The 14,634-nt window shown below is 38.8% G+C and overlaps 1 protein-coding gene across 2 annotated transcripts in view; it reads left to right on the forward strand.

Moving 5' to 3' along the window:
* ARHGAP32 (Rho GTPase activating protein 32) overlaps nt 1-14,634 on the forward strand; it is a 215,422-nt gene that overhangs the window by 71,326 nt on the left and 129,462 nt on the right. The window contains exon 1 of one of the 2 annotated variants that reach the window (XM_016204467.2): nt 316-586. The exons of the other annotated variant lie outside the window; for it this stretch is intronic. Within the exon in view, the coding sequence (XP_016059953.2) occupies nt 471-586 (116 nt within the window). The 5' untranslated portion in view covers nt 316-470. Of the gene's footprint in view, nt 1-315; nt 587-14,634 lie in introns of those variants that run through there. 2 annotated transcript variants of the gene reach the window in all.

A 14,634-nucleotide genomic window follows, 5' to 3' on the forward strand; every position in this document is an offset into this window, starting at 1 on the left:
TTGGCCCCGGAGAACTTTACATGTCGTGTTATCTTTTCTAGTGTCCTGTTTATTTTTCTTAAGTCTGAAATAGCAGAAGGATACGAATAAGAAAAGCCTACATTTTTGACAACATCTATTTTCACCTTAACTGGATACTTTCAGAAGAGACAAATAGTGATTAAATAATAAATAATGACTGAAAAATCACTGTCATTTGGGTCCTGCCTGTGGTTATGTAGGTCACGGGGCCTGAGGCGGTGGGAGGCGTCCGGATGACAGGTGTAGCAGTCAGAGGCAGTGAGTATGCGGTGTGTGATTTCCTGTGTTTGCCCCACTGTAATTACCCCAGTGCATAATAGACTGTGGCCCAGCGCGATCACATATCTCTGGCGTATCGGCCACACACCCGGGTGTCCCTAAATAGAGCTGAACAGCCTGGGCATTGCTGTTCTTGATTCCATGCCTTGAGGTAAACTTTTGAACATCAAATGGAGACGGAAAGTGAGAGCAGCACTGTAGGAGATGACAGTGTGTTTTGGTCGGACGCTGAAGTTATTACCCGGGTGGCTGACAGGGAAGCGGCAGAAGGGGAGGACAATTTCAGGTAACTATGGCAGTCTCGGCGCTCTCTCACCTTTGTTTCTCTGTTCCCCCCACCGGCCCCTCCCCATGCTCCGCGTTCCAGTCTCTCCCGAGCAGGGCTCTCCTCTGGAGCAAGGCTTGGCGCCGGAGAGGACGGGTTTCTAGTTGTACAGGGCGCGCTCCCTTCCACGGCTCGTCCTGAGCTTGTAAAACGCACTCCGAGTGACTTGTTAGAACACCGCAGCAGAGGTGCTCGGCAGGTTTTGTAGTGGCATTTCAGGAATTTCAAGTACAGACTCAGTGAACCACTACCCCTTCCTGTACCCCATCTGTGTCTGATAGATTTAATCTGAACTTGAATATGATAGGTTTTTCTTTTTCTTTTTTTAGAGAGAGAGCATGTGTGTGTGTGGCTGCTTTCGTTCCCTTACTCAAGCGTGTGAGGCATTTTCGTTAAGTACAAATTCACTGTTTCATGGTTGTGATCCTTCCTCCTGTCCCTGACCTTATGTCGTACTCCACCCACCGGTCTTCTTTGGTTTGGAATCGCCGGCTGTACCTTCACAGCCGAAGTTGTTAGCGGTGCCCCCGGTCCAGCAGCTCTCGGAGGTCAGCGGTGCTGGCGAGGAGAGAGGGCTTCCCCAGCCTGTGCCAACAGTGCTGTTTGTTTATTAATTCTGTTGCGCTGTCTCGGATTTTAGGAGGTTTCATTTTGGCTTTTCTTTTTCAAACGGGGTTAGTAGTACATATTTGTCGCTGCCACCCACATGGGCAATTAAACAATCTTTTATAATTTTACCTGCGAGTACTTGGGAGGTGAACATACCATTATTTTCATCAGATCTTGTCTTTATGTTTAACGTTCAAAAAGAGTGTCTCCCTTTCTCAAGTTAAAGGGTTTCTTTATCCACAGGTTTTATTTTTAGAGTTAAGTGACAAGAGATTGGATATTAGGAACTCTTGATAACTCACACTAAGTCTTCTAATCAGTGGTTAAAGTGAATAAGAAGTCTGTTTTAAATTTTAAAGAATAATTTAATGTTCAAAGGAAGTATTTTATTAGCACCTGAACTTCTCGTGCCAGCTTCCTCATTTTCTCCATAATTCGGTTCAGCCTTTCCTTTTTGAGTAAGCCGCTTTTCTCCCAAGGTGTGTGCTTAGTTTTCAGTATGGTCATTCTCATGAACAATTAGTAGGAACAAAATATTTATTTTGTTTGTATTTAAACTGTTTGACCTGGTGTTAAAATTGTGGAGGTTGTTTTGGGGTACCTGTCAAAGGAAGAAACAGCCTGGGCTTTGTTGTTATAATAGGTTTGGTACTGGGGACCCCAATGAGCTTATTAGGCAACAGTAGCCTTCCTGGGATTGTCTTCTGACAGTTGAATTTCGAAGCAAATGTGTATAAGATTGAGCTTTTCCTCAGGACTCTGACAGCATTTTCATCCTAAGCAGTGGAGGGACTATATGCATTGTTTTAGGAAACCATGATTCCACAGGGTGTGTGTCCTGTCGACAGTGGTATTTCGTATCTGAATATCATCATGGCTCTCCCAACAAATTATGTCTTTGAGATTTGCTCTTATTTTATTTATAAAAGCAGCAAAGAGCTCAGAAGATGAACACACAGTTTAAGGAAGTATATCATACTGTTCAGCAGGAGGGGCACCTCAGGGTGCTTTCACAACAGTCCCGGCACTGTTCCAGCTGAAATGCCTAGCAGGAAAACTGTGGGTGTCTGAGGTGAAGGGTTAGAGAGGAGGAGTTGTAGCTGAAACTTTGGGAGAACCAAATAGTAGACTCAGTGTAATATATGGGAGTTGTTTTTGTAAAATCAACTTAATAATTAAAAAAATACACAGAAAAGTCTATGCTAATACACATTAAACCAAACTGACAATTATTGAGTACATTGTAGTTAATTTCCACTTATACACACACATGTACACAAACAGTGAGGGCAGAAGATTGTACACTATCTCTTTTCTCTGAGAGCTTCTAAGCTAGGTTTTCAGTTCATTCTTTTTTAAAAAAATTTATCTTTATTGTTGAAAGCATTATGGATGTCCTCTTTTCTCCCCATTTATCCCCTACACCCTGCATCTACCCTACCTCCAGGCCTTCCGCATACCAATGTCTGTGTCCATAGGTTATGCATATAAGTATATAAATTCTTTGATTAATCTCTCCCCACCCAATCCCCACCCCCACCTTCCCTCTGAGATCCCTCAGTGTGTTCCATGCTTCTGTGTCTCTGGATCTGTTTTGTTCATCAGTTTATTTTATTTATTCCACATATGAGTGAGATCATGTGGTACTTGTCTTTCTCTGCCTGGCTTATTTCACTAAGCATAATACTCTCCGGTTCCATCCATGCTGACCCAAAGGGTAAGAGAGCCTTCTTCTTTATAGCCACATAGTATTCCATGGTGTGAATGTCCCACAGCTTTTTTATCCACTCATCTACTGATGGGCACTTGGGCTGTTTCCAGTTCTTAGCTATTGTAAATTGTGCTGCTATGAACTTAGGGGTGCATAAGTTCTTTCTGATTGGTGTTTTGGGTTTCTTAGGATATATTCCTAGAAGTGGGATCACTGGGTCAAATGGCAGTTCCATTTTTAATTTTTGCAGAAACTCCATATTGCTTTCCATACTGGCTGCACCAGTCTGCATTCCCACCAGCAGTGCACTTTCAGTTCATTCTTAAGTAATAGCATTATGTCATGAGGCACCATGGCTAGGAGAGCAGTCATGCCCCACCTAGAATGCAGGTTCTGGTGCTTCCAGCTCTCATCAGCTTCAGGAGGAAGTACTCAGACAGGCGTTAATGTTTGTCTAGTATAGCATTTATTTTTGGACTCGGTTGGAGGAAAGGATACCTTTCTTACAGTCTAGCACTGTGGGAAGTTGTCCGATCTCCTTCATGGCAGTAGTTCAAACATGTTTACCAATGAGTCACAAATCTCTCATTTTTTGCTTTCTAATTTGTAGAATGAAGTTAATATCTACCATATCACTGTGGTAAATAGTTCTTGGACTGAATATTTAGAGATCTTTAGGGTCCTTAGAGTTTTTAGGGATTATCAGAAGGAGAATGTGAGGCAGAAAAGGAAAAACAAATGTTTCAATTCTTTTAAGAAAGAAAAATTTTATTCAGGAGTTTTTATATGCAGCGTACTAAGCCAAATATGTTATATACAGTATATCAGTTATCTGCCTATCGGCCCTATGTAGTAAGTCTTATTTTTTCTATTTTCCAGGTAGGAAATTAGGGCTCACAAAGCCAATTGACCATATTGCCAGAAATAGTAGAGCAAAATTTTGAACTCAGATATAACTGATGTTGAAAGTGAAAGACTTGTTTTATAAAAGATTTTTGATACATCTGCTGCTAAATGTTATTATTGAGTAAGTAGTAATAACTTTTAGAGACTGTAGCTGATCACCTCTGTCGGAAATTCCTTCTTTGAGGAGTTTTTGAGCACCCATGATATATAGATTGTTTAACCAATACGAAAGTGAATTAATGCATACAATAATGTGACCTCTTGAAGATATGACCTCTAGGACACCTAGGAATTATTTCTAACTCACAACCATGAAAGGTTCTAGTTCTGGGGCATTTGAAGGTAGAAATGCTTATATAATCTCTCTTAGCCTTCTATAGTATCATGTGATTGGCAGATAACATAGCCTGGCAAGTATGACATATAGTTTGAAACAGTTACATAGATAATATAGTGCACAATTGAACCACATTTTTAGAACTTGTATATCTTTTTTTATTTTTTAATCCTCAACCGAGAACATGCTTAGAGAGAGGAAGGGAGAGAGAGAGAAACATCTATGTGAGAGTACAACATCCATCGGCTGCCTCCTGCATGTCCCCCCCTGAGGATCGAGCCAGCAAGCCAGGCCTGTGCCCCGGCCTGGAATCGAACCCGCACCCTTTCAGTGCACAGGACAAGGCTCAGCCCACTAAGCCAGCCTGGCTGGGCAGAACTTGTATATACTTAAAATTAGAGTTTGCAGATGCCCAAATCTCTCAATCAGCCCTTCGCTTGTATCTCCATTTTCTGACAATTGATTTTAGGCGAGACAAGAAACTAGATGATTTGGTGAACATGTTTTAATTTTCTTGGAATATCTATCTGTTATGGCATCCTGGACTCATACAGTTCAGGGACCTGACTGGTTGGGTGGGTGCAGTGCAGATGGGTAACGGCTGGGGATATGCTGTTATATTTCCCCTCATTCTTGTTTTGAGTCACATCGAGGACAGTGTACTGAAATGGCTAAATCTTCTGGAAGCCCATACAGCTCTCTCATGATTTTCTGCTTTCAGTACCATGACTGTCCCTTTGTCTTCTGTAGAAATTCTTGATTTGGGGATTTTCAGTCAGTTTTTATGGTCCTGGAAGGATAGGTAGCATTAACAATTAACCATTGACATATATACTAATATCACACCCAGACCTACTTTATACTCTGTGACTTCTCATAGGCACCTCATCCTTAATAATCCAGTATGTACAATACCAAAAAAAGATGTGCATTTTGCAAAAAAGGTTATATTTATGTGACTTCATAATCTTTTATGTGTTACATAGAGTATAGTTTAGCCCCTCACATACTCTTTTTAATATTAAATGTAACTTTCACCTAACATATTCCTACCAGTGTCACAAAAATAATAAATTTAGTTGCATCAGCAGAGTCAGATGTGAACATTACTTAGTCTCAGAAAATTTTATGCCATATTGGAGTACAGCCATTAGCCCGACTGTCTTTATAATCTGTGAAATGAATCTGTCTTAATCATGAGGCATGCTAGTACAAGACTTTCTTGGTATTTCAGTCATTAAACTCTTTGCAATGGAATCCAAGCTGAACCTTGCTTACATCTGTCTGTATAAGGTTTTTGAAGCTCAAGATGGGACTTAACGCACAGAAACCATATAAAACTATATAAAAGTTCCTAGTTAAGTTGTTCATGTACAGTTAAAAGTTTAAACACCTATTATTCCTTAGCCTTTGCATTCAGCTTAAACATTAAACTTGCTTAAAATAGTCAAGTGTATGTTCAAACTTAGTAAATAAAAATTTCTGAAACATTTAAAATTCTGTTTATAAGTGTAATATAGTCAGTTTCCTTTTTAAAAAATATATCCCATGACTAGCGTAGTGAAATTATAATCAGGACAAGCAGAACCTTTCTAGATATTTAATTTTAGAAGTTCTGCTATACCTTTATTGTCCCTGAATGATTAGCTTCCCTGTCCATACTCACATATTCATATATATGTTTTCTCCATTATTATTTGAAAAATCAAAAAATATTCTCCACCCAGGTGTACTTTTTCCTACCATGGCTCCTTTTCTTCTTTACCTCTCTTCTTGAGATCTGCAGGATATTTTTACTTCCACTTTCTCTCACTTCCCTTCTCCCCTAATTCTTGCCCAAGGATAAGTTTTTATTGATTTTTGAGAGAGAGAGAGAAACATCAATGTGTGAGAGAAGCATTGATTGGTTGTCTCCTGTATGCGCCCAGCCAGGAATCAAACCGGAAACCTAGCTAGGTGCCCTGACTGGGACTCAAACCTGTGACCTTTTGGTGTATGGGATGATGCTCCACCAGTGGGCCACCTGGTGGCCATTTATTTATCACCATCTCCCCCACCGCAATCCTAGTTTTTTGTTGAGATGACTTAATATTTTTTGTCATTTACTCAGATTTAATTATCCGGGCATATCTCAGAGACACTGTGATTCGGTTCCAGACCACCACAAGAAAGTGAATGTCGCACGAAAGCAAGTCACATGACTTTTTTGGTTTCCCAGTGCACATAAAAGTTATGTTTACACAATACTATAGTCTATTAAGTGCGCAGTAGCATTATGTTTTAAAAAAAACCCACTGTACATGCCTTAATTAAAAATATTTTATTGTTAAAAAATGCTAACTATCCCGAGACGTAAGGTAGTCGTAATCTTTTTGCTCGTGGAAGGTCTTGCCTGGATGTTGGTAGCTGCTGACATATCAGGGTGGTGGGTGCTGAACATGGGGGCTGCTGTGGCAATTTCTTAAAATCAGGTAACAATGACGTTTGCTGCACTGACTGACTCTTCCTTTCATGAATGGTTTCTCTGTAGGATGTGGTGCTACTTGATAACATTTTGCCCACAGTAGAACTTTTTTCAAAATTGGAATCAGTTCTCTCAAACTGTGCTGCTGCTTTATCAACTAAATTTATGTAATATTTTAAATTCTTTGTTGCTATTCCAGCAATCTTCACAGCCGCTTCATCAAGGGTAGATTCCATCTGAAGAAACCACTTTTTTCTGCTCATTCATAAGAAGCAACTCCTCATCCATTCAAGTTTTATCATGAGATTGTAGCTATTAATTACCATCTTTAGGACCCACGTCTAATTCTGGTTTTCTTGTTCTTCCCACCACATTGCTTCCTCCACTGAAGCCTTGAACCCCTCAGAGTCACCCAGGACGGTTGATACTTTGACGTCTTCCCATGAATCATGAATATTTGTAATGGCGTCTGGAATGGCGAATCCTTTCCAGGAGGTTTTCAATTTATTTTGACCAGATCCATCAGAGGAATCACTGTCTATGGCAGCTATAGCTTTACAAAATGTGTTTCTTAACTAATAAGACTTGAAAGTCAAACTTACTCCTCGATCCATGGGCTGCAGCAGGAATGTTTCGTTAGTAGGCACAAAACAACATTGATCTTGCATATTTTTGTCAGTGCTTTTGGGTGACTGGGTGCGTTGCCAATTAGTAGTAATATTTTTGAAAGGAATGCTCTATTCTGAGCAGTATGTCTCAACAGTGGGCTTCAAATATTGAGTGAACCATGTTGTCAAAACAGATGTGCTGTCATCCAGGCTTTGTTCCGTTTTGCAGAGTAGATTTAACATAATACTTGAGGGCCCTAGTATTTTTGGAATGTAAATGAGCACGGGCTTCAACTTAAAGTCACAAGGTGCATTAACCCCTAACAAGAGAGTCAGCCTGTACTTTGAAACTTTAAAAAAAAAACAAAACCCAACAAACAAGAAAAACAAACAAAAACTTAGACACATCAGTATGGTGGTTACAGAGGGAAGGGGGTTGGAGGATAGTAAAGGCAAGGGGGTCAGATATATGGTGATGGCAGAAGATCTGACGTGGGGTGGTGGGCACACAATGCAGTGTTCAGATGATGTATCATAGAATTGTACCCTTAAAACCTATGTAATCTTATTAACCAGGGTCACCCCTTTGAAACTTTACAGCCAGGCACTGACATCTCCTCTCTAGCTATGAAAGTCCTGGATGGCATCTTCTTCCAACGTAAGCTGTTTTGTTTACATCAAAAATCTGTTGTTTGTTGTAGCCACATTTTAAAATTATCTTAGCTAGACCTTCTGGATAACTTGTGCAGCTTCTACATCAGCGCTTGCTGCTCACCCTGGGCTTTTATGTTAGACGGGAGACGGCGTCTTTCCTTAAACCTCACGACCCAGCCTCTGCTGGCTTCAGACTTTTCTCCTGCAGCTTCCTCACCTCTCTCAGCCTTCACAGGATGCAGTCAGGGCCTTGCTCTGGATTCGGCTTTGGCTGGAGGGGATGTTGTGGCTGGTTTATCTATCCAGACCACTAAAACCTTCTCCATATCAGCAGTAAGGCTGCTTCGCTCACCACTTGTGTGTTCACTGGAGTAGTATTTCTAATTTCTTTCAAGAACTTTTCCTCTGCACTCACGTCGTGGCCAACTGTTTGGCTGCAGAGGCTGGCTTTCATCCTGCCTCGGTTTTCCACGTGCCTCCCTCACTAAGCTTAATCACGTCTAGCGTATGATTTGCAGTGAGAGACGTGAGACTCTTCCTTTCACTTGAACACTTAGAGGTTATTAATTGTTCCAGTAGAGTTATTAATTGGCCCAGTATCAGTATTCAGTACCAGGGAATAGGGATGCTCAGGGAGCGGGGGAGGGATGGGGTGGAGCATCCAGAACACGCACGTTTTTAGGTTTTCCATCATTAGGTGGGCACAATTCCTGGCACCCGAAAGCAGTCACAATAGTAACATCATAGATCTCTGATGACAGATCACCACAGCAAAAGTGTAACAATAATGAAAAGGTTTGAAGTTTTGTGAGAGTTACAAAAAAAATCACAGAGACATGAAGTGAGCAAATGCTGTTGGAAAACTGGCACCTGTAGACGTGCTCCATGCAGGGTGGTCAGCAACCAAGTTCGTAAACAGCAGAATATGTGCCAACCGCGATAAGCTTCAGTGCGGTAAGATGCGTGTGCTCGGTGCTTACTGTTGTTTCTCTCCTTTTAATCGTGTTACGTCTCAGTGCGTCTGATCTGGTTCAGTTGTTATTTGATTGATATTTTCTTGAATATTTTGGTCAGGTAAGCCCTGAGTGGTATACTCTGATTTCTTGCATATGTTAAGTTGCCAGTTTGTTTTCTTTTTCTTTGTAGGAAACGTGGTGTTTTTTTTTTTCTTTCTCTTTGATTGCTAATAAGATTTTATTCTTAGTTATGTATATTTTGTCATCAGTTCTTCATCTTGCAGCTCAGTGACTTTAAATCTACAGATTCTAGTATTTATGTTAGGAAAATCTTTGTTATCTATTATGAATTTAGGTATTAGCGCTTTTCTACCTGTAATAATTTTTCCTTGTACAACCTATTTATTGCATATTAAGTCCCCTTAATCTATCTTTTCTTTCATGTTGTATTTCTCTGTACATTTTTACTTTGTGATTTGAGGTATTTCTTGCACTTGTTCTGTAGGCCACTAATTCCATCTTTTTTAATCGTCCACATTCAGTTTGAGTAAATAATTAATTTTAAGGGTTCTTATTCATATATAGATATAAAATATATGCTGACGTATAGTGTTTATATACAGTAGTCCCCCCTTATCCATGGTGGATATGTTCCAAGACCCCCAGTGGACGCCTGAAACTGCGGATAGTACCAAACTATATGTATTATGTTTTTTCCTATACACACATACCTTATCACTTAAAGGAAGTATTTTACAGCTTCTTGGCATATCCAGATTGCCACCATCACTACTCTTGCGCTTTGGGGCCATTAATAAGTAAAATAAGGTGACTTGAACATAAGCGCTGCTATACCAGGGCAGTCCACTGAGGGTTACCAAGCAACGAACAGGCCGGAGCGTCTTCAGCATGGAGACTCTGGACAAAGGGATGATTCACACCCGGGAGGGATGGACTGGCATGGCAGGAGGTTTCATCACGCTCTTCAGAAAGGCATGCGACTTTAAATTTAGGAATTGTTTATTTCTGAAATTTTCCAGTAATATTTTCGGACTATGGTTGACCATGGGTAACTGAAACTGCGGAAAGTGAAACAGCGAGTAAGGGGGACTACTGTAATAATAAACTAAGGTTATTGTCTTTCTTACTCAGTTTTCCAGCTTTATCCACTTAGTGCCCATACTCTGCTTATTCCGACTGAACAGAATTTAACTGCTAAGCTGCACACCTGCCCTCCTTTGCCTCTTTCCCCTACAGTGTTTTCTTTATAGTCGCAGGATGTATGTAGCTTCTGCCTTGCTTCTCTCAGGTACAAACTCCCCCATGAGGAGCCCTAGTCCTTCTAATTAGTTGTTAAATTTCTTTTCAGCTAATTTTCCAGTTTTTATTAATTCCTTGTGGGGCATATCTCTCTTTTGTTGTGGAGAAAAGTGGGAGTGTAGCCTCCTTGAACCTTGTATTTTCTCTTTTGGTTTCTCAGACAGGATGCTCCCACTTGCTTTCTGTTTTCCAGAAGCTTATCAAAGTCTCTGGCCTGCTGCTCCCACGCTCGTCCTTCTGCTAAGGATTTGTCTTTATTTAGCTAACAGACTTTTCAGAAACTGGGAGGAGAGATCTGTTCCTCTACCTATATGCAGCCTTGAATTGCAAGTGCACTGGGAGTTTTGCCATGGCTTTGAGAGGAAATGGGAAGGAGCATTGAGGCAGAGTCTTGGTGTCTGTTCCCCGATCCAGTGGTCCTTGGAGATGTGAATGGCTTGTTTCAGTGTCGTCTTGGGGCCGGAAATTGGGGTATTCCTGGACAAAGTGGTCTCCTACTTCCATAGTGACTAAGACATGTTCATGTGTTTCAGTTTTTCTATCTGCTAAACAGGGCTAATAGCCTATCAGGTAGTAACCGTTTAGAAGATGGAAGAAAAAGTGCCATTTTTAAGAGCAACAAAAAAGACTACTCAGAAATAAACTTAAAAAGGAACTGTAAGACCTACATAAAAATAGAGAACATTACTGAAGGACATAAAAGGTAGCTTATGAAATGAAAAAATATACCTTGTTCATAGCTGGGAATATTCGACATCGTGAAGATGCCAGTTTATTATAAATTTAATGTGATAATAAGAATGCTTTTTAAAAACCTAGATAAGCTGATCTTGAAATAAATTGATCTTGGCGTAATAACTTAGTCAAGAAACCTTTTTGGGAAAATAAAAAAGCAAGGTGTGGCTCAGTCGGTTGGACATCATTCCGGGCACTGAAACGCTGCTGGTTTGATTCCTTGTCAGGCTCGTGCCCAGGCCGCAGGCTCGGCCCCCGGTAGGGGATGCACAGGAGGCAGATTGGTGCTCTGCCCTCACGTGGGTGTTGCTTTCTCTCCCTCCCCTTCCTCTCTGAAAATAAGCAACAAAGAAACCTTAAAAAAAAAGGCTGGTGGATAGGACGAGTGCAACCAGATGTTATACTTAGAAAGCCTCAGTAATTAAAACCTTGTAGTATTGTCATGAGTAGAAGGCATGGGGTAGAATGGAAAGCTTAAAAATATGCTCAAATACGTAGAAATATTTAGACATGGCAAAGATGTCCTCGCAAAACCAATGGGACAAAATGTACTACTCAATAAATACTTTGTGGGAAACTGGATGCACATCAGTAGAAAATAAAATTGGAGTTCTACCTCATACCAAGGATAAATTCCAAATGATCAAAGATGTAAGTATGTTAAATGAAACCATAAAATTTTTAAGGAAAACATGGGAAATTTAAAAAAAAATTATTTTGGATCAGGGTTGGCATTTTGAACTGTGATTTAAAATGCAAACCAATAAAAGGAAGGGTTGTGAAATTCAGCTAGATAAAATACAAAACATATGTATTATACAATCCCAAATGAGCAAGGACAAACTATAACCTGGAAAAATACACAGGTAAAGGACTAATCTGTTTAATATACATATAAAGAACTAAAAATAGCTTTAAAAAAGACCAACAACTCAGTAGAAAAATGGCTAATGCATGAAAATAATTTTTTTTCATTGATGAGAATTTGTCTTTCAGATATACTTGTACATGTGCAGAAGTGATGTATTTACAGTCTTACTGTAGCATTGTTTGTAATAGCAAGAGATTGGAAATAATCCAAATAGTCATCAGTAGGGGACTGGCTTAGTAAACCATGGGATATCTACTCAGTGAAAACAACAGAGAAGCTCTTTATGTGCTCACATGTACGTTAGAAAACTATGCAACAGTGTGTAGACATACTTTTTATGTGAAAAGTGGGGTGATGATGGAGGAGTAAAATGTATTCTCCATTTTTTTACATAAAAAGTAGCATATTTACACATTGCTTTTATATTTTGCTTTGTGTGAGTATATTCTTTAATATATATGAAACATTCATATATATGAATATATGTTTATAAATACAGGTGTACCTCGTTAATTGCACTTTGCTGATATGTTTTTTACAAATTGAAGGTAAGACTATTGGAAAAAATATTATGACTCACTGAAGGCTCAGGTGATGGTTAGTAATTTTAGCAATAAAGTATTTTTTAATGAATTATGTACAGTACATTATTTAAACATAATGCTGTTGCATACTTAGGAGACTACAGTATAGTGTAAATATAACTTTTATATGTACTGGTAAACCAAAAAATTTGTGTGAATCAATTTATTGCAACATTCACTTTATTGTGGTAGTCTGGAACAGAACCCGCAGTATCTCCGAGGTATGCATGTATTTATAAAGGAAGTCTGGAAGAATATATAAGGTGGGGAGTTTAATGGGTAGGAATTGGGAAGATTGGAGACAGGGAAGGGAGGAAGATTTTTCAAGATACACCTTTTTATAACTTTTGATTTTTGTATGGTAAAATGATAATACCTATTAATTATACTATATCAAGCATTTTCAGTTGGTGACCAAAACTCAGTTCCACTGGATTCAGCAAACCTCTGTTTTCATCACCAACAGAGCTGACCCCATTAGTGTTAGAAATTCAGTTTCTTTATTTTCTGGGAATTCTGGGAATCTTAGATTTATGTAAACACTTAACAGTCTATATAAACCAACCAGAATAAAGCTCCTGTATTTTAAGGCTTTATAATCTAATTTATTGACACCCTCTGAAGGTAGGACAATGCATTACTCCCTGTGATGACAAGTAATGATTTCTGTCAGTTACAGACTCACATAGACACCTTGCAGCTTTAGTTTTACAACTTTAGCCATGGGTAAAATTAACAGAGGACACCAGACTTCAGATATCTCTAAGCGCTGTTCTCTCCAGTGGAACTGAGACGTTCTTACTAACCAGCCACATTCTCTGTTGCCTCTGACAGAGAATAGATGCCTGTCTCTGTCAGCTATCACCACATGGTCATGGTCAGACCATAAAAAGACTTCCCAGCCATTTCCCATACCAATGGGGAATAACTTACCACAAGGGTTGCAGAATCAGAACTAGAGTTGGTCAAGAACCAGAAATAATCAAAAACAAAGATTAGGGGCATAAAAGGAGAAAGGTAAAGTACTAGTGCTGCTTGGAATTGACTCCAGGAATCAAGAAAGTACATGCCTGCGACAAAGCAGTCCCGCATGTCCATGTCTTTGGGTACTGTGTCACTTGGACTTCTCTGTGGAACTTTAATACTATCAAAAATAATTTTTCGTAAGTTAGGAACAATAATTTCATACAGATATAAAATGAGTATATGTCAAAGTTTTAAATCCATTTTGAATGAGGGAAGTAGGAAGATGGCAAAGCTGGTCCCCACAATTTGAAGAGAGTGGTTTCTTCCCTGCTTTTTCTTTTTATTAAAAATGTCCAGGTTCAAATCTGGAGATATTATATAGAAAACTCTTATAAAATATAGCATTAGATTCTCCAGGTTTTATGATTGATAATCTTAACCCTGTGTCTTTTCTGTTAATATATGGAATTATAATTAATCAGTTTAAGGGTTAGATTAGTTCATAAGTTAAAGAGAACAAGAGTCAGTTCAATAAGTAGATACAAAGTTTTTATAGAGTTTATTTGTTACATGACCCAATGTGTATAAACAATTTTATACCTTTTATAATAATGTGTAACATTTGCCAATAAACTGTTATTTAGGTATAATTTGCATATCATAAAGTCCACAGATTATAAATATATGTAACTTGAAGAATTTACATAAGTGTATATACCTATGTAATTAAAACCCAGTCAAGATATAAATGATTTCCAGCACCTGTACCTCTGCCAAAGGTACATTATTCTGATTTCTGTTACAATAGATTATTTTTCCTTGTCTTTGACCTTCATGTAAATAAAATTGTACAGTAGGTACTCTTCCCTTCCCCCCCAGCTTTATAGAGATATAATTAACATATAACATTGTGTGAGTTTAAGGTAAAACATGATTTAATACAATTATATATTGGAAACATTATGTCTTATGTCTGTGTTCTGTTTTTCAACACTTAGGAGATGCATCCGCTTGTTTCCAGTTGATGAATCCTGCAATAATTCTTTTTCACTTCTATGTAGTAATCTATTATATGGAAAATTATTTAAATTATTTATCTATTGTATTTTTGATGGGCTTTTTTTTATTCTATCACCCTGTTGGTTTGACACTTTTGCCATTGTGAAATGTCCTCCCTTTATTTATTTCAATGGATTTTTTTTTAGTCCACTTACTTGTTTTCAAGATATAATTCGCATACATAAAATTCACTGTTTTAAAGTCTACAATTAAATGGTTTTTAGTATAT

This window comes from Miniopterus natalensis, chromosome 20 (assembly GCF_054644295.1).
Source record: "Miniopterus natalensis isolate mMinNat1 chromosome 20, mMinNat1.hap1, whole genome shotgun sequence".
Taxonomy (NCBI): Eukaryota; Metazoa; Chordata; class Mammalia; order Chiroptera; family Miniopteridae; genus Miniopterus; species Miniopterus natalensis.